The following is a 24,704-nucleotide window of genomic DNA, read 5'->3' on the forward strand; positions in this document are numbered from 1 at the left end:
CCCGTTAGGAATTCCAGTAGATCGTACCTGTGCAACTCCTGTTTGTCTCATCTAATGGAACATGAACAAAGCACAACAATGTTGGCTGTGGAACTGAGAAAGGAAGGGTCATACGAGGTTTGTGTATTTTACTGCACTGGTCAGTTGTAATTTTATACTCATTTTAAGATCTTCATAGTTGCTTTTGAGAACTGTCAGGCTGATAAAAATGCTGAGTAAACATTAAGTAAAACTATCAGTCTGAGTATTTTACTGCTGATTCTGGACCGAGAGGGACAGAGAAGTGAACGACAGGACGAGAGAAAAGCTGTTACTACAGCCAAGTGTTTTCAAGCAGAACTGCTTTTACATCTGTCCACTCACATTACTTTGAAAGTGTGGCTTGAAAACTTTTACATTAACCAGCTACCCTATAATAAAACACAGCTAAACTCATTATGCTTTAACCACTAATCCACAACTATCCTTTATTTGAAAAAAACTAACATAATGCAGCAAAGGGCACGGCAACTCTGTACAGCAGAAATTCTTTAGAATTCTAGAAACACAACAGTCTCCTTTACTGACAAAAGTGTAGGTAAGAAAAATATTTTTGTTCTCACCTGCTGGTGTTGCTGCATCAAGACAAACTGACTCTCCAGCTGTTCCAGCATAAGTTTCTGTGCTGGATTTAGATTATTTCGGTTTGCACGCAGCTGTTCCAAGTGCTAAAAAAACAGCAGTGTGGTTCATAATCATTAAAATTGCATGGGCTTTTTAATAACTTTCTTGCATAAAATACTAAAAAGTATCCATGAAGACAAGACTTAAAAAAGCTGAAAATAATAGAGATTTCTGTTGCAGATTCAAACATCTTTCCATACACTCTCTTGCAAACAAACCTTATTACAAGTTACTAAAACTAAAAAGACTCTGTAAATTATTTGAGTGTATAATTATTACTGCCACACTAAAACTAAGTGTGCTGGTACCATAAAAGAAAACTACATTCAAGTATGATTATACAGAATTCTTATCATAATTATGTGCATTTTAACATCTTTTTGTATTGTGCTACTCTTTTATTAATATTGTTCATCACAAAGTGAATTAAATGTGTAGGCACACATGAACACTTCTCCTGAAAACGTAAAAAAACCCAGAAAATTGTATGATTTAATTAGCAAGGGCAATATCTTAAGTTATGATATCGATCTTGTTTGCAACTGATAAATTTAATTTAAATTTAACTATTATAATAAATCTGATCTCTTTACTCATTTTAAAACACTCAGCACCCTGCATCATTCTACCAGTAAGTCTGCTCTGCTAAGTGGTGTGACTTAAAAAGCAGATGAAGATGGTTCATGCCAAAATCCCTGGATTAACAGTACCTTCCATTCTGAATTCCCTCTGGAGGGAATAAATAATATATATATACACATGCATATATGCATGTATATATAACATGCCATATCCATCCAGACTTTGAGCAGCCAGTTTTGAAAGGCCAACTTTGAAGATGCAATAAAGGCTTTTTTATTCACTCTCCTCTTGCATCATACATTTTTGGCTTTCCTTTTATAAGTGCTGGAACCTTGTCAAGCTATTGCCAGCACATCCAGTCTACTGTACTCAAGAGAGGCCTACTGAGGTTCTGCTCAGAGAAGGAAGTTGGATCTGGAACAAGGTGAGACTGAAAAGGGGAAAAGTAGTCAAATATAAAATAAGCAGAGAGAAATAATGAGGATGCTTGGGGAGAGAAAGAGAGAATGACTGAAGGGAGGAAAGAGAAAGAGGGAGGGGAAATTATACAGTATAATAAAGCCAATATTGTTCAGACAGAGAAACAGCTGAAGAACTATATTGGAATTGAGGGGAACATTGCTCAGTTAATGAGAATGCTTTCTGCCTCTGCACTGTGCTCCCTTCTATTTCCCCCTGCCTCCCAATCATATGCAATGCATGGGTAAAATTTTCCAGCGGGGTCTGATTTTCAATATATGGAATTCCTGCTGAAGCTCACTGCATGCCCTAATGAACTGAAGAGACAACAAAACTTCCTGACAAAAACAACCCCAAATAAGATTTCCAAACTACAATCTAGCATTTCATATAACTGTATTAGGTGACACAAAATACAGAAAAGCAGCAGCAGATTTCATTTGAGTAATCATTTCATAGAATGTGCTTATTTGCTTTTGCAATTTGATACAAGAAGCAACCTCAGAGGAAGGGATGATATTACAATAATAATTCCACACCTCTTTCAATATCCCCACACTACACCAAGTTACAGAACTCCCTGTGCACACAAGTGTGACAATTTGCACATGTCTTTAAAACATCAGAAAAAAAAAGAGTTACTGTACATACTTACTTTATAAATTATAGAAATCAGACAATCTAAGTGTTCAGCTTCTCCTAGAGATCATTTAGTTTCCTACTAGAACTTATCTCACATAGAGAGGCCAAATATTAGAACTTGAACTATACCCTGGGAAGTGTTCTACACTGAATTTCAAGTATTTGAAACCAGAACATGTCACAGGTTTATTTTCTTAAAAGGAAGAAATAAATAAACAAAATATTTAACACAGCTTCTGAAGATCTCCCATACATACCTGTAATTTCTGTGGTGTCAAGCACCAAGAATGAATTTGTTGCTGTACAGGAGGATGTGACACTGTATGGCCACTGCTCCAAACATCTGAAGTATTCTGAGAGAAAATGTTACATTAAAATGTGTGACTATCAAAGGGCCAACATAATTTCTTTTACTATCTAGATTTTATCTTATTTATGAAATAACTAGTAATTGTTTCAAGAACAATAACATAAAAATATATAATAGTAAAAATGACTAAAATAACCAAGTCTCATTCTACCATTCCCAACAGTATCAGTGATAACATTAAAATACATAATAGTAACAATATACTAAAATAACCAAGTCTCATTCTACCATTCCCAACAGTATCAGAATAGTCTGAGGAAAAAGTTAACGATACTTAATACCATAAGGAGAAACAAGCAAATCAAATTATGCAATTAACTTAAATGTATGCTACTTTCAAAACTGAATACTTTATCTACTGTAAGACTATTGCATGATGATGAAACACTTGAATTCTAAATATAAGCAAAGGCAATAGACAGGATGACATGATTGTCTCCCTCTCAATCATCAGACTACAACTGTACTTCTTCACTGACACAACTACAACTGCAGCACAGTGCCACCAATGTGCACTGCCCTTATGCACCTCCTGCCTGAGCTGGAATCTGATTAAACACACCACTGAAAAATGTTTTTTAAAATTTCTAAAAACATTCCCCACCTTGATGCCAAAGGATTAAAATTTACAGCACAAATTCTGTGCATGCTGCATCATTTCAATGCATATTTTCCATATAATTTTGGTAGGGGGCTCCAGTTCATCAGAATATATACCTTTGTTGGACTAGATGTTCTTTTCCTCTTGGCAGGACTGGTCAGGTCATCTACTTGGCTAGAAGGAATCATGTGTAGTGGCAAGGATTGCTGTGAAATTGGTGTTTGAGTGAGGCCTAGTACAGGTTCAGTATTTGGATGATGAGGTTTACAAGCCTAAGAATCACAGAAGGAAGACAAAAATATGGTTCTATATATTCTTAATGCTTTCCTTTCAATTTTATAATTTTAACAGCCCACATACATTAAAAGGGCCGAGTAGATATTCTGAAGCTGATCTCAATAACTGAAAAATCAGTTTCCATATGGTCATCAATGGAGGAATGTGTACCTTTCATGGGATTATTAAACCACTGCAGCATTTCTATTTAAGATGAAATCTTTTAAAATCATGAAAATCCACAAAGGTTCTAAATTGGTACCCCCATATTTCTCCCACATTATAGGGAGCTCCTTGATCTAATATCCCTCTGCAAATAAATCAAAGGCTTCTTTTAATAAAAGCCAATCCTGTGCTCAATAAAATAAGCTTGACCACTACCGATTGTAAAGAACCCTTAAAGCTGGGCACCTGCAGAACATAACCCAACTTCTCACCTGCTGTGCTGTGTTCATGGCACCCTGCCTGGAGGTAAGCTCTGCGGGGATTGGTAGGCTCCATGCCTCCTCAATACTAGGAAGTAATTTAGTTTTATTCTGTAGACTACCTTGTGGAAGGTTACACAACTGAGCCTAGGAAAAATTATGTAAAAAGCAAATTTAACACAAGCCTACTTTAGTAAGAGCAAGTCCATGAAATCTTCCTAAATGCTGTAGCTAATTATGTCTTAAAGAGAGGACAGATTTAAAATTTTGGGGTTTAGAAAGGTGCTAGGTAAAAAGAGGGTAACCAGAATATAAACCTTTGTGAGAATCAGAACAAAGATGAGCTCTGGATTCAGAGGTCTCATAATTCCTTTTTTCTGAAATTGCAAACAAGAGTGAAAGATAGTGTGTTGGTATTCTCACTATATGTTATGAGAACTTAAAAATGTAGACAAATACAAAGAAAAAAGCAAAATGATGTAAAACAGTATGCTTTGATTAAATGTGCAAAATAGGGTTTATAAGGAATTAAGTTCCACTTAAAAATGAAAAAATAAAATATTACAGGCTATGATATGCTTACAGTACACATGAAAACAGGTCAAACACACCACAAACAACTGCAAGTTAAACTCGTGTGTGACTTCTCCCCTCCCCTCTGCTGTGTGTTTGAAGAGCATTTCCCCTGCTTAAAACATTAGTTTTACCTGTAAATACTTTATCCGTGCTGCAAGTGCAGAGGTATTACTACAATTTTTGCTCCTAGTTGCATTTAAGTAGCATTTAATGGCATCCTGAGGCTGGTTGCAGGACTCATAGAGTGTGCCTAGGTCCATCCAGGCTGCAGCATGGCCATGGTCCAATTGTACAGCACAGATATAGGCCTGTAAAGCATCCATAGGCTGATTTTGCTGTTGGTACAGCACACTGAATAGAAAGATTAGTGAAGTTGAGAATTAATAACAAAGTCAAGACACAAGCAACTCAAATATACACATCCCTCCCCAATCCTTTAATAAATCTTGGCATTATATAAACCCCAGTTATAAGAAGAAATATATGAAACTTTAACATCGTATGTAACATTTTCAGTATTTTAAAACATTGAGAAAGCAAATATTAATTCATGATTTAAACTTCAAATCAGACAAGTCTGACAACATGGGTGTATAAATAAAAAAGACTTTACAGTCCCTCCAAGTTTACAAAAGAGTTAAAAAGCTGATATTCTTCATCTTTATATATTAGCATGGAATTATATCATTGTATTACCCTGTATCATTCTTACCCTATTGAACACCATGTATCTGCACTTGCTTCTGATTTATCAATAGATTGCCTATAAGATATAAAGGCATCCTGAACTTTCCCAATACTTGAATAGCACCTGGGAGAAGAAAAGAAAGAACTTTGGTAGTATTTATAGAAGGTAATCATTGAGCATGGCTTACCAAGACTGATCTGATAAAGGTTAAGTCATGCAAATACACACTCAACATTTGCTGTTCCTGAATGCCATCCACAAGCAAACACAAACATCTCAACGTGTATTACTAATTATTTATTTAAGCACCCCAGATCTACTTAAACCCTAGATTACTACATTTGTAAGTAAAACAGTCATCCCACATTTGACAGACTTGCATTTCTTTCACTGGTGATACCTTATCAGTCAATAAAAACAGTATTTATCTACAGATAGCATTACAGTGAAACAATTAAGTTACCTATTTTATCAAACAAATGGTTATAAAACTTAATGTTCTACGAGACAGAATTATTGAGAGATACTGACCAGCTCACCCAGGATGGTCCCTGACTGCCTGGAAGGCTTTTTATGTGCATTTCTTGCATCTCAATCATACTTAAGTACTGAACAAACCAGTTACTTGTACTGCATATATAGAGAACCAAATTTTGTAACAGGTTGTGTGATTCTGTATTTTTTATATGTCTTACTTTAATTCCTCACGTACAAATTCAAAGGTATTCTGGCATTAAAGAGAACTACAATTATACCACAGGGAACGATACCTACAGTTCTAAAATTAAAAGTTCCAAATAAAACCAAGATCAAATATCCATCTAGATCAAATATGCATCTATATATATATATTTACTAGTTTAATCAACAATAACTGTGTCCTGTATTGTTCGTAACAACTTTCCCTGTTGGAAAAAGAACTGGTAACTTTCAAAACACATAAATAACAATAGAAAATTTATTATAGTAAATAATAAAGAGCAAGTAAAACAGTACAGGCAAAGGTTTGTCAAACATGCTACACTCTTTCAAGTATTTTTGAGGCACACTAGGAAATGAACACAATAAAACATAGTATTACTTTGCCTAAAACCATCCATTAAGTCTGAATACAGTGTTTCAGGAAATTGTTTTAATGACAATCTAACCCAATGTCCAACAGACATGTTTTACTCTGCCTGGGTAGCACACACACAAAGCCTCTCATTAGGGCAGCATTAGCATTAGGCCCCCACAAAACTCTGGCAGATGGAGTTTTTCCAGTGGGAGACAAGGGAGGTGCTGATGAATTTTGAAAAATAGCTTTGACCAACTTGTTATCTGGTTTGGACAACCAGCAGAGGAAGGAACAGCACAAGGGAATACATGAGGAGGGAAAAAAGAGTGAATGCACAACCCCTGTTCTTCTCCTCCTGCCAGAGAATGGACTGGAGAAATGGGGCACAGAAACATTTTTGTTCTAGTCCTCCCAGTAAAGCAAAACAAATGCTCCCAGTAAATTGTTCACCCCATTTCCTTAATTCTGCCCCTGGTCTGCAGGGTCCTAGGCTTCACCCTGACCACCTGAGAGCAGAGCACAGCAGCTGCACGTGTGGAGAACTCCAGCTCCACCATGCCTGAGAACTCAACTTGCTCAAGGCATCTGGAATGGGACTACTGAAAAAACCCAGGATTTTATCCCAGTGGAAGATAAGATGCACAAGATGATCCCTGGCTCATTTTTCCTTTTCCCTCCACACCTGCCCTGCCCCTCTGCCCTGCACACTCGGTGCTGGCTGGAGATCCCTGTCTTACAGAACAGCTGGAGAAATATTATTAGCATGACAAAATCAAAAATAGGTTCCAGCTGTATGTGACCAGAATCCCCAAGAATGTCAGCTGGAAGACACTGAAATTAGGATATTAATTTTATTTTTGCCTTGTTCTTTTTAAATGTATTCCTCAAAAGAAATGATGTGTTAACACATGGACTTGAACTGCCCTCAAAGCTTTCTCCAAAACCTGAGTTTTTCAATAGTTACTACTGGCTTAAGTGAGGTATTCAATTTTCTTCAAAAGGAGACCAGAAAAACTAATCAAATTTGTATGATTTACATCTGGGAATGTTATTTTTCACGTACAAAATACTGTTAAAGGCTACAAAATTAACTGAACACTTAAAGAGCCATTAGAATGGATCAGCCATACATTGCTGTGTATGCCTTTTAAAAATGGATGTTTGCCTAGGAAAATATTTGTATTTCAGTGCAAAAACTGAGATTAGGAGGGAGATTCTGAGAAAATAAAGAGAGAAAGAATTATGAAAAAGGTATGAAGAAAAGTAACAACATTCAGAGAGGATTTACAAAAAACAGGGAGAGAAACAGGTAAAACCAGGCCGGATATATTCAGATTACTGTAAATGTGTAGACTGAATAATAACTACAAAAAAGCAGAGCCACTGGGGTAAGATACTTCAACTTCTACTCTTTATTCATCCCAAATATGTTAGCACCTTGTCTTTTCATACACTTCCCAGAAAATGAAGACTTCAGTAGATATATACATACTTTCTCTTCATTTTTCCTCAGACGAGATTAAGAAGAAAAACAGTGTACAATACTCACATTAATGAGTATCCTCAAAAAAATGTACCAATATAGTTACAGTGTCTATAAAGTCTTTTCTCACCTTCCAAGGAAATACCAGGATTGACCAGAATTTGGATCTGCTTCTAGAGATTTCTGGAGATACTGTATAGCATAGCTTTCCTTGGTTGCCTTGTCTCCAAGTTGATCCACGGTGTGATGCATCCAGCCTACAAAAACAATCCACAAATGGGAAAAGTGAAATTCCCCAAGACAGTGGAATACTCTGGCACAGCAGGCCTTTGTAGCATTGGTGTCTCTTTAAAAGTAAGAATATCAAGGAATAAAACCACTTATATATACATTATGAAGTTTTAAAAACTTTTAAAGTTCTATATTAAAATTACAGGACAAAAAAGACTCAAAGTAAAAATTACTTTCACGTAGTTTTAAAGCACTTTTTTGGGTTTAAATAATTTTCTAAGAGATTAGAAGCACAATTATGAACTGCTCAATCTTCTGCTATAAAAGTGAATATTAATGTCTTTCCTCCTCTGAACACAGATACCTTCCATGACACTGTGAAAAAAGCCACCATTCTCCCTGTAACACATAGCAATTATGTTTTTTATCCATGCAGATATATATATACACATCTAATCTATATCTATATCTAACATGTGTATTATCTAAATATTACATTGTTTACTCTTTTTCTTCTAAATCCTTGTGTTTGTCCCATATCTACATTTGGACTAAGAATTTTACCATCTCCACTTGAACCTTTCTTACATTGTCATTTCCTCCTCATTAATACAACGTATTTTCCATTCACCTTGACAAATGCCATCACCTCTCATCTACATAACAAATTAATCTAACCACACGTCATATTCTTTCAAATGCCTTTTCTTCTTTCATTACATTAGACAAATTATTCATCCCCACTTTAAAGGCCTCCCACAACCCATCCTCCCCAATAATATTTTACATGCTATTAAAATGCATTTCTGCTCCAGCACTGATGCAAGGCTTGGTTACCACTTCAAACAAAGCACCTTCTTCACCTTCTCCAGCTGCTCCTCATCTGCCTCTATGCTCAGATGGAATTCCTTCAAGCAGCCACAAAACCATCTCACTGCTGTTCATACAATGAGTACAAACAAGGAAATCTTTTGTGGCCAGCAGCTGGCTTGCTGAAATCATTGCATACCACAGGGCTCAGCAATGTCTTGCTGTTTGCTCAATAGTCATGTATTTGTCTTAACAAGCCACTGCTTTTCAGAAAAGGTTTCTAAAATGTAAGATGTGATAGAAGACTGTCCCTGTCACACCCATAAACAGCCCATAGGGAACACTATGACACCAATTTCATAAACTACCCAAGGTTTATACAAAGTTCTGGTTAATGACAGAGTTCAGCACACACCTGCACTGCCTGTCCATTTATAACTTCTGAGAGATAAACATTCAGCACCCTAAATTTGTGCTTTTTGATGAAGTCTAACTACACAGACAGGCAAGACAGAGAAGGAACTGATGGATATTTGCAGGCTCACCTTGCTCTCTGTAATTACACTTTCCTTTATGATTTATTTCTACCTGTTTGATACAGCTCATTTTTAATTCCATGGGCTCATACTTGTTAACAGACACGACATTTCTGCAAATGAAATGCAAACTTACGAACTTTAACAAAGGCAGTAAAATCACAGCTACTGAACAACATTTGCTTGAGGTGGTCTCAGAAATATCACTTAAAACTTTTGGTCACAAGCAGAAGTTCGAATATTTTATGGACTGCAAGAAATGTCAGGTAAGGAGTCAAGTGGTTACAGTGCTGAAAACAAGTACTTTATCTGGACTGAAAATCAACCCAGTAAAAAGAATCTACCAATCGGGAAAAAAAAAAAATAAGATAAAAAACCACAGTGATTTTTGCAGTTACATAACACAGCTTTTTGTCACTAAATTAATAAACAAGCTAAGATTTTGATTCAAATCCCAAGCTTCTGAAGTTCTTCAGCATACAGACAATACTCATGCTTAAAGAAAAAAAGGCTTCTCTGAGGTTGGTTACTGGAATTCACCTGAGTAACTGTACATTAAGGATATATGTGCCAGGTGCTGTTCCAGACAAAGTCTGAGATAAAGGAAATAGTTCGGGGATTATGAACAATAGTAAAAAAAAAAAGACATTAAACAATTTTCTCTATCTTTAGAAATGTTGTGTGCCTATTTTCTGTTTCATCAGAACCTTGCTGGATTTAAAGATAACACGTTGTATCTTTGTGAGATCTTTACCGAGGTTCACTGATAAAAAAGAACAAGTCTATTTCTGGAAGACAGAAATGAGAACCAGCAATCCCTATCTGGCTTCTCTGCTAAAACAAGGGCTGCTTCCCAATTTTATCTTCCTGCACAGGGAGTTGAAAAAAGGTAGAAAGCAAGAAAGGGAGGGCAAACAGAAGTTTTCCACTAGAATAGCAAAGGCAGGGGAAACTGGATCTGTTCTTGAGCATAAACAAAGAATGCACATGAAGAGGGTGATGGAAAACACCTAAGTTATGCAGTTTCCATGTGCAAGACCTATCTCCAATTCTCAACCAGCATAACTGACTACTTTTCTGCTGCTGGGACATCTTTAATGTGATAAACCAAACCACAGACCTTGTCCACATGTCACATATGCTCCATGCTCTTTTGCAGATCTTTGCAATCTCATTTGGAACAGATTTGGAAAAAGTCCCCCTGATGTGCTAGCCTAGTTCATGAGTCTAATTTCATGCTTATCAATCATTCTCACAACTGAACTTGTGGCAAACACAAGTTCTTTAGTAAATATGACTGTCTCTGGAGACATTAACTTCTTCCCCATTTCAGCACCTCAGATGCCTCATCCAATTATAGAGACACCATCTAGCCAAAAATAATTGGGAGTGCACTTTGGAACACTAAGCAGATGTTGATTTTGTTCTTACACTCTTCCTTATCTAACAGCTGAATACAACTGGAGAAAGGATATTGGGACAGATTTGATCTTCAGTCTCATTAATTTAATGTCATTTTGGGCAGAGTGGTGAAAAGAATTGTTGTCTGGAAAGCAAATGGAACAGCAAAGAGAAGGAAGGAAGATCTTACTGTGATATCTACCTGAACTAGTCAGCACTCATCACTCAACTAGGTATGTGTTTATCTGGGAATCACAGGGTTCTCCTCCACAGTCACAGCTTTGGAAACCAGCAACAGGAGCAAAGATTTTAGTAATTCTCTCAGAAGACATCTGAACCTGCCTAAATTCCAATCTGGCTCTAAAAACATTAACTAGCAAAGGAAAATAAACAAAAGCTATTTTCAAAATGATTTTTTCTGTCAAAGTGAAAAAAAAAAGAGTTCAATGTACAAATACAAATATGTTTTGACTGGGTTTTTCAAGTAGCATTCTGGCAGATGGCAGGTATTTTCTATTATTTTTTCTAAGCAGCAGTGCACCACCCGGACTGTGCTTCCTGAGGAGGTGTTTTTATTACCAGCTGCTAAAGACTAAATCTGCGATAAACACCAGACTCTGATAAATACCACTGTTAACAGAACAGAGCAAAGGAAAAGGAATTATTCCTTCAATGTTCCAGTTAAGACCACTCTATCCCTTTCCCCACACAGAAGCTACCCACACAACAAAACTGGGTGACCTCTGCTGATTGAATAAAGAAGAGTTAATCCAGTTTTCAGACAGCAGACAATTCTCAAAGTCACTGCTCTAACTGCTAGCACTGAGACCTGTGGCAGGATTTCATGAATACAACCATGTGCCTTTGCTTCTATTGTGGCAACATACATCAAACAGAGATGAAAAAGAGCTGGTCAGCTCTTTTGAGAAGCCTGTCTTCCACTGATCAGATGCACAGCCTTTCTGGATGAAACTGCTGACAGTTTATACTAGGTGACACAATACCAAGCTAAAAAAAGAAAATTCAAAGGGCTTACTGAGATGTAAGCAACACTGTCCTGTGACAGCAAAAAGAGCAACACCCAGAGTCCTGCAGCAAACTCCTCCTGCAGTTTCACTTGTGATTTCACAGAGATGACTCAAAATTAGCCCACTGATTTTGACATTCTGCCACAGAGCACGAATTATCCCACTCCAAATCCATACACAACCTGCATCACAGAGAAAGAAAGCACTGTGGCCATAACTTAATGCTAGTTACAAATTTGAATTAAATGACCACTATGTGAAGAGGGAAAAAAAATAAAAATGGGCATAAGCAGGCTAAATTAATATTTAGAATAATAAATTAGATGAAGAACATGGAGAAGGTGAATGAAGAAGTTCCGTACTGGGTTGAACAATTTTAACAAAATATTCTGGAAATACTTTTATATGATATAGAGGACAAAAGCATTTTATTCTATCCACTTTTTAGAAATTCTTGGCTAAAAATTGTTTATCAGCTTTCTATAAACATGAAATACGACAATTAAAAAAAATTCCTTTTCACTTTTTATATGTTCTTTTTTTTAATGGAACCTGATGATAAACCTTTTAGTTACAGGAGCTGGTTTTCATTACATAGTATAATTACAGCGAAAGAAAAGGTAAATTTTTCAGTTGCCATGTTCTTCTACTCTGACACAGAGTATTTAGGTTTTTTCAAGGGATGTTAACAGAGGCAGAACAGAGAACACAGAATTCCAACTGCTGCCCTCTTTCCCTGAAAAACCAACCTTTCACTGCCCAAAATCTAACACGCAAGAGCTTTTTAATTTTCTAAGTTTAATCAAAATATTTTCCTTCTCTCTTATTTACTTGGTTATCTACTGCTACATGTTCTATTTGGGTGAAAATCTCATGTACCATGTGCAGTGTGTCTAAGACTCCCTTTGGAAATGGAGCCTTAAAAAAACACTGCTGAAGGCAAAGATGGCAAAAACAAAACACAGAGGAAAATAAAAGTTATTTTTACATACCTAACTGCTGTAAGACAGTTGCTTTTACTTGTGCAGGAAGGTTTTCGATCTGCAAAAGCTGTTCATAAGCTTCCTTTGCAGAGTGATACTTTCTCTGCAAAAGGAAAAAAGTAAATGGATTAATCATAGAGCTTACAACAGATCACCAATAGCAACGATTTCACAGCACTGACAGCACACAAACACATTGACAAAAAATTCTAGATTTTTTTTTTTTGCATACAGTGCATATGAAAGCTTTAATGAGTGACGTGTATATATATGGTAAGAGAATAACTTCCGTAAATATAGTATTTATTAGAAACTGTCTACTTAAAATAATTAAGGGAAATTTGCAAATTATTAAATTTTGTCAACTCCTCATGCATGCATTATGCTTCTTACACTACAATATTGAATATTCTGCTTTTAAGGGGAATACTTGAATGTGAATCTACATCTGAGAAAACCCCACACAAATTCCTCCCAGAAAATTTGTAACAAAAACCAAGATCATCAGTAATTGGTGGCTGGTATCATTTTGCCTCTTTCCTTCCTTTGGTATATTTGAACTGCCTCTTTCAAGATATTTGTTGTCCTGGTAGGAGTCCCACCACAAGCAGAATTAAAAGGTTTATGTTTAGATAATGAAGGTACAACATCTTATTATCTGCTGTATAATTTAGGTGTATGCCTACAGTCTAAACACTCTATTTTCAATTCCCTGTACAAACAGGAAACACATTTCCAGGTTAGGATTGGGGGTCTTTATTAACTTCTGTGAACTGTATGAGCTGTTTTGTGTACATTAAAGGTTAAGATTTCTCAATAATTATTTGATTATTTGGTAGTAATGTCAGCATTTATCTTTGCATTCCCTAACAATAGTTGCTTAAAAGTGAATGTATTTTAAATGTTCAGCTGTTCTGTGCCTCCTCTTCCACAAATATAGATCTTTTAGTTAATTCAGCATTAGACTTCATTCTGGCAAATAGATGAAGAGTGCATTAAAATAAATGGAGCACCTAAATGCAAAAGACTGTGGCTTAATTACATTTATTTTAAATAAGGAGTACACAGTTATCAGTATTGGTGTTTTGAAGGGACAACTGGGAAGAAAACTAAACAAATACCTAGTAGAATTTAGAAATGTTATCAAGTTCTTGAAATCTCAAAATCACAAAAGACAAATTGGTGATTTAAAACCCTTATTCTAGTCAGGAAGATAAATTAAAGCAGCAATTACATACTTTCAAATGGAACAAGGGGAAGTTGGTAGAAAAGATTTTTAATTGGTGTTCATGAAATGCAGACAACTGGTAAGAAAACAAATAATATAAATAAATAAAATATCCATGTCCAGCAAAAGAAAAACAATCAGGAAAAGATTTTAAATTTAGCATCGGGAACAAAATTTGTAGTTTATGACTATGAATGTTGAGCAAATGAACAGAAGTTCACTGTAGAGCATGACAGTGGAGGCAGCAATCCAGATGCCAAATTAGGTAAATATTAGTGCCTAATATTCACACTTTATTAAAAAATATGTTTACAGGCTCAGGAGATTTTAGAAAGGCCTTTTAAAATAGAGTATGTTTTCCAGACCTAGAGCATTTTTTACTTTTGTTATTTGTTGTAGCATTTACTCTTTAGAAATCTGATTAGCTATATTCCTTAAAATACTAACAAAACCTGTCCCAATGTTTACATTTGGTTTTATTTCATCTAATCTAATCAGAATGGTTTGGGTTGGAAAATACCTAAAAGATCATCTAATTCCAACCCCTGCCACAACAGGGACACCTTTCACTAGATGAGGTGGCCTTGGACACTTCCAGGGACAGAGCACCCACAGCTTCTCTGGAAACCTCTCCAGGGCCTCCCCACCCTCACAGGGAAGAACTTTATGTCTTTATGCTAATTCCAAAGTCCTTGATGTTTGGCTGCATCATGAATAGTCTTAAAAAGGGAGGAGAACCCAATCCAGCATCTTCAGACACCATATAAGCCCTCTCACTTCCAGAGGTGAAATATTAGAAACCAGCATTAACCACAGCTAATTCTCATCAGCACCAGGCTTGTCTCTTGTCCAGAGCCTGGCAATCCATCATTCAAAGTGCAGTACTGTGGTACTTAATTAAGAAATGAGTTAACTTTTTCATTAATATTATGAGAGTAGATAATTTTCAAGTATATGGAGGGGTTCAAAAAACTGCTTCACTGTGTCCTGTAAAAGAAACCAAGCAACCAGCCTGTCTTCAAAACCTCTCTAATTGTGTCAGAGGTAATATCCAGAATGAAGCCAGGACTCTTTTGGTTATCAGTTTGTCAATTTCCAGAAAACAAGATACCCCACCCAACCAGAACAGTGAGACAAACCAAACCTAAGAGCAGAATGCACCGAAACGTTTTTGCTCTGACTTGCATTAAAACCAAGTTCCTGCTGCCTGTAATTGTCAGCCAGAAAGCACAGCTTAAGCACAGCTACCACTGCTCACACACTTACACAGTGACCTGGGGTGTTTAACTTCCTTTTGATCTGCTGGAGTAAAACAGAACTCATGTGTTGAATGAATCTGGATGGTAGCCAAGTAAGAACAACAATAATCCATGAACTTGCTTAATGGTGCTTTGGGATGGGGGATTTCTGTCCTGTCATACAACTTTGCACCAAAAGCACTCCAAAGAAAAATCTGCTGTTTATCAGATTCATATCTTTTATTTATACAGAAATACTTCAGGCCATTTTTCACTGTGCCATCAAAAGACAGCTCTTACTTTCTAACTGACTGAGAATATAGTTTGTCTGTCATCCATTTCATTTGCAACAGGTTTTGTTTTCATGTCACATCACTTCCTCAGTCATATGATACCTATAAATGTGGTAAAAGGGTACAACATCTACATTATGTAATCAGTCAGTCAAATCTCAAATATACCATAGCTGCCTCAGTAGCCACTTGGTTTCCATTTACTTATATTCTGGAAGCTCAGGAAGTGTTCTGTAATTTCCCAAAAGATTCACCTGAAAAGCTCTGTGGTAGGATTTGACCCAGAATTAATAACACAGCTGTATCTGCTACTGACCACAGATCCCTAATGCCACATGCATCAACTTAATTTGAAAATTTAAAATCTTTAAAATGGTACTTAAATTTGAAAATTTCGTGTCAAATATGCCACATATACTTAAAAAGCACATGTGCTACTGGCTGAGATTGATTCTCTGTGTGTATATGAGAAACAAGATGAATATACACAAATGAATTGAGAAACTTCATCTTTTTAAATCTACATATAACCGTTTCAATATAAATAGAATCTCATAAAAGAATTTTCCTGGAAGTTGTATTTTGGGATTTTTTTTCACTCAAACTGGGAGATTAGTTTATTAAGATACCTATCCCATTTATTGGCAGAAGACTCCACACACAAAATATTTTTAATTTAGCCAAAGAAAGTCAAGTTTCTTAAGTGATTCAAGACTTTAGTCTGACTTTACTAAAGCATCTACAATCCAAATTTCACAGACTGATTACATCACATAGTTTGAAACTCAACCACACTTTATGAAAATGAGCTTAAAGCTTACCTGGATTTCATATAAGTGGGCAATGTGAAACTGAACTGTAAGAGTGGGAAAATCAAAATCATTAGTTTTAATGAACAACAGCAATTGCCATGTTTTGAAGTGAGGGATAAACAGTGTTTAAAATTTATCAGTGCAAACCCAAGACAAATTACATTTTGAATATACCAAGAGTAGTTTTTACATTGATATTTTACATTTAATATACCAGACCTGACAGAAAATGAATATCCTAACAAAGCACAAAAACTGCAAACAGATATTGAGAAAAGCAATCCATGAATTTTATTTGTGTTCTGAAACAGAGAGTCCATTAATCTGTCAGTAAACTTAGCAATAAAATCTCTTGAAGCTGAGGTAAGAGAACACAGGTAGAGTTTTCTGTACATAAACAAGCTAGAAATAAACATTTTTATTCAGCTGCCAAGAAACAGACTAGCTGGGTTACAGAACATTATGTTACACACTGCCACTTTTATATGGGATCTTGCATTTAGATGGTTTTTCTTCCTTTTAGGAATTGTCTTTCCCTTGTTAAATTGAACCACAAGTGTTAATTACAGTGATACTTTGATTGTTACTGTTAAGCATTTTCAATTCCTCATACAAATTGCCCAGAATGCCATAATACCACCAGCAGCCTGTGCAGGCAGGAAGATTGCTGGCTGGAGAAAGAAAAATGGGTTGTTCAAGAGTAAAAGCAGAGAGAAAATTACCCTCACACTACTCAAATCATCACAGAAAAGACTTGAGAACTGCTAACCTGCACTATCCATGGACTGGTAGATTGCTAAAGCTAATTGAGATGAATGTAATCCTCATTCTGCTTTGATGAGGAAAGAAAAGTTCCTTTGAGACAGACTTTTACTCTATATTCGTGAGGATTACAAGTAAGAAAATACCTGTGTTTAAGCCAAGCTCAATTTATTTCAATTACACAGATTCCCTCCCTTGAAGCTACAGAAAAGTGTGACACCAAATTACCATGCATACAGGTAATAGGAGTAGGGTGTTTCACTCTGGGTCATAAGGGAGGGGAAAAAAATCTCCCTTTGTGCACTGCTTTGTCCTCTGCTATAAAGAAGGAAGCCGAGTGCACTTTGGAAACCAGGTCAGAATGAAATGCACCATCTAAAATTTTAATAAACTTTTTGTGTTCCTTGCTAAAGGGCACATAACGCACCCATTATGTTCACTGCAGGCATCATCAAACTTCACTCTGTATGAAAGAAAAGCCCTGCATTTGTTTCAGGAGTTCATTATCTAAAAAAACCTCTCTCTTATTTTTCCCCCTCCTAACAAGCCCCCTTCAATGTGAAGTATCAAAATGAAGTGATGCCTTGGAGGGGAAAGGAAAATTAAAGGTGTCAGATTAGAGACAGCCTAAAAAGGACTAAGAGATGCTTAGTACTCAAACATTTCTGCTGGGAACAAACACAGTGTAATGCTGCTACTCACCCAGCCCTTAGAAATGCAAGGGGGGGATTAAATGGAGCTTTTAGTGAGGGCACCCAACACCCTGGGTCAGTTCTCCTCCCAGAACAGCGCAGTGGGACCTGGCCAAGCACCTCTCAGTCCTCTCCACCCTCCTCCTTGGGGCTTGGCAGGCACTGAAGCCTTTACACGGGGCCAGCCCTCTACACAAATCTGGGGGCAGAGGGGACTGGAGGGCAAGGGTTAGGAACACCTTACAGAAATTCAGAGCTTTAGTGAAAACCGATAAAGTTAGTGAGAAAGAATATGAGCAAACACAAAATACAATAAAGAATCACATGTCTGGTAGAAAAGCAATAAAAGCCTATTGACTCTGGGAGAATCCTGCAAATTTTTACAAAATTATCTGTGCCTGTTGCTGATAAGTGACAAAGCTTTGCAGACAGCCTTGAAGCACAGCTGGCTTCTTGATAGAGCCAATGGTTTCAGCCATGTGAACAAACTCCCTTTCACTACCTTGCTGATACAATATTCACAATTCCATCCAGTTTAAAAAAAATGTTTTTAAATATTATATCCAATGCCCCTGAAGTGAGACTTGGGAGGTTAACTTAAGCTCAACATGAACAACAACTTAAGCTCAAGCATGAAGGTACCTTAAAAACTGAAGGAATAATTTCCTTCACAACTCTCTGCCTTTTAATTCTTACAGACTCCAAAACATAGACACATGTTCTACTAACTCTGGATAAAAACCTGCAGGACACTCTGTTACAGCCTACAGAATATTCTGCCTATGATAGGTCACACTGAACAAAAAATTAACATGTTCAAATACATATTAATATATAGCTGATATAAAAAAAACACCCAAAAAATCAAATATGGGGTTCTTTTCATTATTTCTACAGTAAGATTAATGCTGATTTTGGACCTATAAATTTAAATGGCATGAAAATAATCACTGAAAAGATACAGATTATCAAGATGATGCAAAATTTAAAAAATGTGCGCCACGGCATAAGCTCCAGGTTTATAAATATATAAAAAGCAGTCAAATAATAAGTTTCCTCCAGAATTCAAGCCTTCAGAGTAATGAATAAGCTAAGTCTCAATTTTTACTTTTTCCATTTTCCCAAACAATCCACAATTCCACTGGAACATCTGTCTCCACAGAGAGAGGGAGACTGGTTTTGTAGTCTCCCTCTCTCAGTACCAATTCTTTTCATTTTGAAGACCTGGTTCATTAAAAATTCATACAGCTGAGAGCATAATACTTAAAAAAAGATCCACAACAAAATAAATACTTATTTGTTACTTACTTTCAGCGTTAGACAAAGTGCAGGGATTGCAGTCAATCAAAGCTAACTGAAAATGCTGGAAAGAAAAAAGAATTATTTGCTTTTCAAACAAAGTAATACTAGCACTTGGGCAAACTACTAAGAGTAAATCAATTTTGTACTTGAAAATCAATACTGCATTTTACCATGTGTCTTAAAAAAACCAGTTTTCAATTTCTGTTCAACTGCTTACTAGAGGAAAATAATTTTTTTTTATTGCAAACACTTCAATGCTTCTAGGAATGCAAGATAGCAACAGATCTTCATAAAACAACCTGGGCTGCATCTGAAATAATGAAGGCATCAAATGAATGGTCAAAATTGGAAGATTAAGTTTTTATACACACAGCTGGGACTGCAGACACACCAGCTCACAGCTTCGTGGAGATAAATACTGAAGCACTCAATCCATCTAGAAAAACAGAACACTCTCCCTACAAACAGCGATTTTAAGTTTTTTAAAAAATTGAACTCTTGTCAAAAGGAATTTAATGTGAATACCTCTACATTAGAACGTGAGTTCATAAGGAGGTTTTAAGTTCTCACATGCTCTCCTCCAGATGTTGAGAAAACTTCAGTTAAACATTAAAGTTTGTATAATTTTAATCACTTTTCTTTAGGGAATACAAAAAATACCTTTTAAAACATTCTGGGTTCTGAGTTAAGGTTTTCACTCTATAAAGAAGGCCACAAAAGCAGAGCAATGAAATCTCTCTGTAAACATCATGTTAATTCACTGATCACAATTTAATTTGAGACACAACTGTATAAAAATGAATGGAACAGGCACAGAAACTCCAGGGCCTGATCTTTTCCATAAACTTTTGAGAAAGTCCCCACATGGTATGAAATTTCAGTTGACACATTAGCTCAACAGAGAATAAAGCCTAGGAATACAGGAGCCTAAGAGTTACCCTGTGAAATACTACTGTTAATAAATACAGTTACTTACAAAATACAGTGTCAGGTGATTTCTAACACACAAAACATGACACTTTAGTAGACTTTATTTTCTTAGCATAAAAATTATAATTTAGATCAAACTATTCAGGATGCCAAACTAGGTGGCACTGGGAGCCTACTGCAGTGGCTGGGAAGGAAAAAAAGTCTGTAGCAATAGATAGGTGCAACACACTTTCAATATTGTACTCAGAGCTATTAAATGCTACTTAACTTTCCTCACTGTCACAATTACTCCTTGAGTACAGTATGTCTATACAAAACACATCTCTAAGATGTGTAAGATTTTATCAGACCATCACATTTCCAAAAAACCCTAATTTAAATAGGGACAAAAAATTCAAAAATTAATGTATTTTCCGTAACAAGACATAAGAGGAATGCTGGAACTTCCATAAGCTCGATGCAGATTCCTCCTCACCCACTTCATCAACATCATTTGTAACATATAGCAGCATTTAGAAAACGAACCAAACTCAAGCTGAATAACAACAAAAATTAATGATTTATAATGAACATTTCAGTAATATCCCCCCAGAAGAGAACAAAAAAACCCAACAGATTCACACCATAAAATAACTTTTTAACCTTAGTGCAAGCATTAAATAATAGCTTACAAATATTAATTATTAGCTTATTTCTCTGCTGTGTCTGTTCCTTTCCCCACTGCTCAGCAGGCAGACAACTTACAGTCTCCCCTCACTTACATTGCAATGCAGGTTGAGTGCCTCAGAGACATCCTTTAGTCTGTTACCATAGTGATTCTACTAAGCAGACAACTTTTAAAAAAAAAAGCTAAATAAAAATAAAATGCTCTATCTTAAATTGCATTTTGCCTGACAAAAGAAAAAAAAAGGCTCTGGCCTGTACAACGGAGTGCTACTGATCTAAAAGGTACAAAATCCTTCCTGTACAGATGTGTCATCTTGCACCATCACTTACAATTACTATGGAAAGATAAAGCAGAATGGAACAGATTTGCTCTCACCTAGCAATGCTATTATAAAAAATAAGCAGATCTAAAGAAAAAAGATTGACAACTGTTCTGTAGCAGCTCTTCTGAAGGGTTACTGCAGTGAGACTCACTGAGAGAAAGCAGGCAACCATGTAAGAATAGCTAATCATTTTAATATCTAAGTATGCCAATAGTACCAATGCTATACAGTAGAAAAAAGCAGAAATATTCTCAGCAATGCCTCCTAAAAAATTAAATATTCACTGCTACAGTAGCCAACTTTTGAAATTCAAAGATCCACATTATGAAAATTTTCTTAGTGTAGTAAATTTCTATTTGCACTGTTCACTAATCTACAAACGGTAAAGAAATTGATAAACCAAAGCCAGTGACTACAGAAAAACACACACAGTTATCACAATTAAAAGCAATACACAGAAACCCCAGAACCCTTCAAACCAAGGACCTCTGAAATGCACACACACACGAGCAAACCTACACCTCTTGCCGGATAAATAATACACAGCTCCCCACTAAGTACCCAAAATCAGACCAAAAAAACACCCCATGCACAAATTCTAACACATCAACCTCATCAGCCAGATGCAGATCCACTAATCACAATTACCAGCACCAAAAAAAATTTTAAAAATAGTCATAATTTCCAACTTCCATTTCTGCAACCAAGAGCAGCGGCTGGCAAACATCTGCACCCCTCTCAAATATTGCAGCACTGAGCTGGCTACTGCTGTGTGGAATAGTTGTTATGCAGGAGAGGCCGCTGCAGCTCAGAGACGACACACAATACCTCAAGGCAGACAGCAGTCTATAGAAATTCAAATCCCCAGTAAGAGGATTTACCTAGAAGGCAGTGTTCTGAATGTTAAAAACTAACAGGCTCTTCTCAAGGGCTTGCGGCTCAAGGCGCAATCACAGAATCGTTTAGGTTGGAAAAGACTTTTAAGATCAGCCAAGCCCTAAATCACCTTGATTTGTAGCCATCTGTAATTGCAGAGTTATCTGCAGCCCATTCCATCTCCTCTGGAGTCCTTGACTTGCCTCTGATTGTGGAAACAATTCCGAAGATAACCTTTCCAAGGATGAGAGGTACAGTGGATTCCATATAAAAGCACTAGGTCTGGTAGTAAAGTAACAGTAATCTGATGCTGATTTAGGTAACTTAACATGCTTTCCCTCATAGAATTAACACCGATTCTTTCAAATGTAACAGGCAAGTAGCCATGGTTTTGTTGTTTCTTTAATCAATAAATGACAAAAGCAAAACGAACCCTTTTCTTTTCAGTGCAAGATTTTCAGTACTGTCTCTGTTTACATGCAAACCTGAGAGCTCTGTAGTGATTCTAGTCCCTCCTCCTCTCCAGGGTGACATCAGCAAGTTTAACAGCTCTCGGCTCTGCACAGATTCAGCAAGCAAGGCAAGCCATCATCTGAAACCTGACAATCCTCACCGACTTACCACGAAGGAAAGCTCCATCATGACTCAGTAAAATTCTGTCAGGAGATGGCTTTTTCTGCCTGTGTGACCTAGGTGTGATGGCCGTGCTGCTCAGAGCAGCTTTTGTTCAGATAAGTAGGACACGGAGAGCCTTGTGTAACCAGCTGGGGCAGGGTGCCAAGCCTCCATTTGCCAGGCATCTCTGGGACCAGGGGAGAGGGTCAGGAGAGGACACGCTCCGTGTGCTGCTACAGCAGCTCATCCTGCTGCTCCCCACTGCTTTCTGAGCTCAGAACAAATTCAGCTTGCAACAGAAAGGTTTGTGCAGTGTAAACACTCAGGTACTTTTGTACAACATTCAAAAAAAACCCCAACTTACAGACGGAAGACAAAAAAAAAAAACTTGCTGGAGGACAGAAGGAACAAAAGCCACAGATACATATACAATGAAAAGCAGCAGCGCGCTCTGAAAATCTCTTGCTCTGACAAGCTCTAAGAGAAAAATTACTACCCAACAGAAAGATCATCCAAGCTGTATTTTTGCAAGCCATAAAAAGGGCTGCATCTGAATTTACTGCCCAATATCTTACATAGTGATTTTCACAAAGCCATCTCAACACTCCCATTTGCCTCCACCTTTTATGCATTATTTCTGCAACATCAGAATTCAGCTATTGCTGTGCTGACAGCCTGAAAGCCTGCCAGCAGCAAGAGAACGTCACGGGGAAGGGGATGGATGGCTGGGAGTCTGCAGCCACTGCCGCAGCAGCACGGAGCTGAGCCGCCCCGAGCCGGGGTCGTGCCAGGACTCAGCCTCCAGCCCCCACAGCTGCCCAGGCTGAAAAGCCACAGAAGGCTCAGCTCAGTCTGTGGCTACACTCTTTGAGTATTTCTGCGTGCCCTGAATGCCAACCTTGCAGTTACAGCTACACCTGATAAAAGTGGATCTATCCGGATGGAGATGCCTCTTAAGGAGAAGGTCCATGAATGAAGCTCAGCAGAATCAATGAATATCCTGAGTTGGATAGGACCCACAGGGATCACTGAGTCCAACTCCTGCCCTTGCACAGAACCATCCACAAATGTCACATCATGTACCTGAGAGCACTGAGCAAACACTTCTTGAGCTCTGCCAGGCTGGTGCTGTGAGCACTGCCCTGTGGGGCCGGTTCAGTGCCCAGCCACCCTCTGGGGGAAGAACCTTTTCTTAATATCCAACCTAAACATGCCTTGACACAACTTCAGGCCATTCCCTCAGGTCCTGTCACCACAGAGCAGAGATCAGTGCCTGCCCCTCCTGTTCCCCTCACGAGGAAGCTGTAACTGCACTGAGGTCTCCCCTCAGTCTCCTCCAGGCTGAACAGACCAAGTGCCCTCAGCTTCATACGGCTTCTCCTCAAGGTCCTTCCCTATCTTTCTTGCCTTTGGCCACTCTCCAATAGCTTCACATCTTTTTTCCATTGTGGTGCCCAGAACTGCCCCCAGCACTCGAGGTGAGGCTGCCCCAGCCCAGAGCAGAGCAGGACAATCCCCTCCCTTGCCCAGCTGGCGATGCTGTGCCTGATGTCCCTCAGGACACGGATGTCCCTCCTGGCTGCCAGGGCACTGCTGGCTCATGTTCAACCAGCCATTGATTAGGACATCCAGGCCCCTTTCCACAGCACTCCCCTCCACCATGTCATTCCCCAGTGTGTCCACACACCCAGGGCTGCCCCATCCAGCCACTTAGGATATCTAAGGATATTGGTTGTCCCACCAACACCCTTAAATTGAATGCTCAACTTCTGAACCATTCATTCCTCTTCCCATGGTGTGTCCTTCTCCACCTCCCAAATGACCCAAGATGCCACACAGCATAATTCAGTTTTAACAGCTACTCCTCTTTGTAATCATGGCATTTCTAACATACACCTGTAATTCTCTTCTACAGGAATTCGTCAAAAACCCTCTTTGTAATCATGGCATTTCTAATATGCACCTGTAATACTCTTTTACAGGAATTAGTCAAAAACCCAAGTGAAATTAGGTAAGAGAGAATAATAGAGAACACCCTGTAGGGCAGACATTGTGGTATCATCATCCACTGTCAAAACCAGTCACACTAATAACTCTCCTGAAGTTTTGTTACACTGCCATGCTGCATTAAAAAACTTCCATGGATTTATTCTTGT

The 24,704-nt window shown here is 37.6% G+C and overlaps 1 protein-coding gene across 16 annotated transcripts in view; it reads right to left on the reverse strand.

The window, feature by feature from the left end:
• Nucleotides 1-24,704, reverse strand: part of KDM6A (lysine demethylase 6A) — a 151,614-nt gene that overhangs the window by 39,161 nt on the left and 87,749 nt on the right. For 4 of the 16 annotated variants that reach the window (XR_005629853.1, XR_005629855.1, XM_039729527.1 and 1 more), the window contains exons 7-18: nt 19,145-19,199; nt 16,392-16,426; nt 14,050-14,115; nt 12,821-12,914; nt 7,953-8,079; nt 5,307-5,405; nt 4,726-4,945; nt 4,031-4,165; nt 3,434-3,589; nt 2,604-2,699; nt 603-707; nt 1-51 (exon numbers count right to left, since the gene is read on the reverse strand). The exon at nt 1-51 is cut by the window's left edge and continues 345 nt beyond it. Coding sequence is in view for 7 of the 16 variants with exons in the window: in XM_039729527.1 (XP_039585461.1) it covers nt 1-51; nt 603-707; nt 2,604-2,699; nt 3,434-3,589; nt 4,031-4,165; nt 4,726-4,945; nt 5,307-5,405; nt 7,953-8,079; nt 12,821-12,914; nt 14,050-14,115; nt 16,392-16,426; nt 19,145-19,199 (1,239 nt within the window). In the remaining 9 variants the exon portion in view is untranslated. The remainder of the gene's footprint in view (nt 52-602; nt 708-2,603; nt 2,700-3,433; nt 3,590-4,030; nt 4,166-4,725; nt 4,946-5,306; nt 5,406-7,952; nt 8,080-12,820; nt 12,915-14,049; nt 14,116-16,391; nt 16,427-19,144; nt 19,200-24,704) is intronic. The other 12 variants (XR_005629854.1, XM_039729528.1, XR_005629858.1 and 9 more) reach the window with 7 other exon arrangements.

Source organism: Passer montanus, unplaced genomic scaffold, assembly GCF_014805655.1.
Source record: "Passer montanus isolate IOZ18808 unplaced genomic scaffold, ASM1480565v1 scaffold69, whole genome shotgun sequence".
NCBI classification, from domain to species: domain Eukaryota; kingdom Metazoa; phylum Chordata; class Aves; order Passeriformes; family Passeridae; genus Passer; species Passer montanus.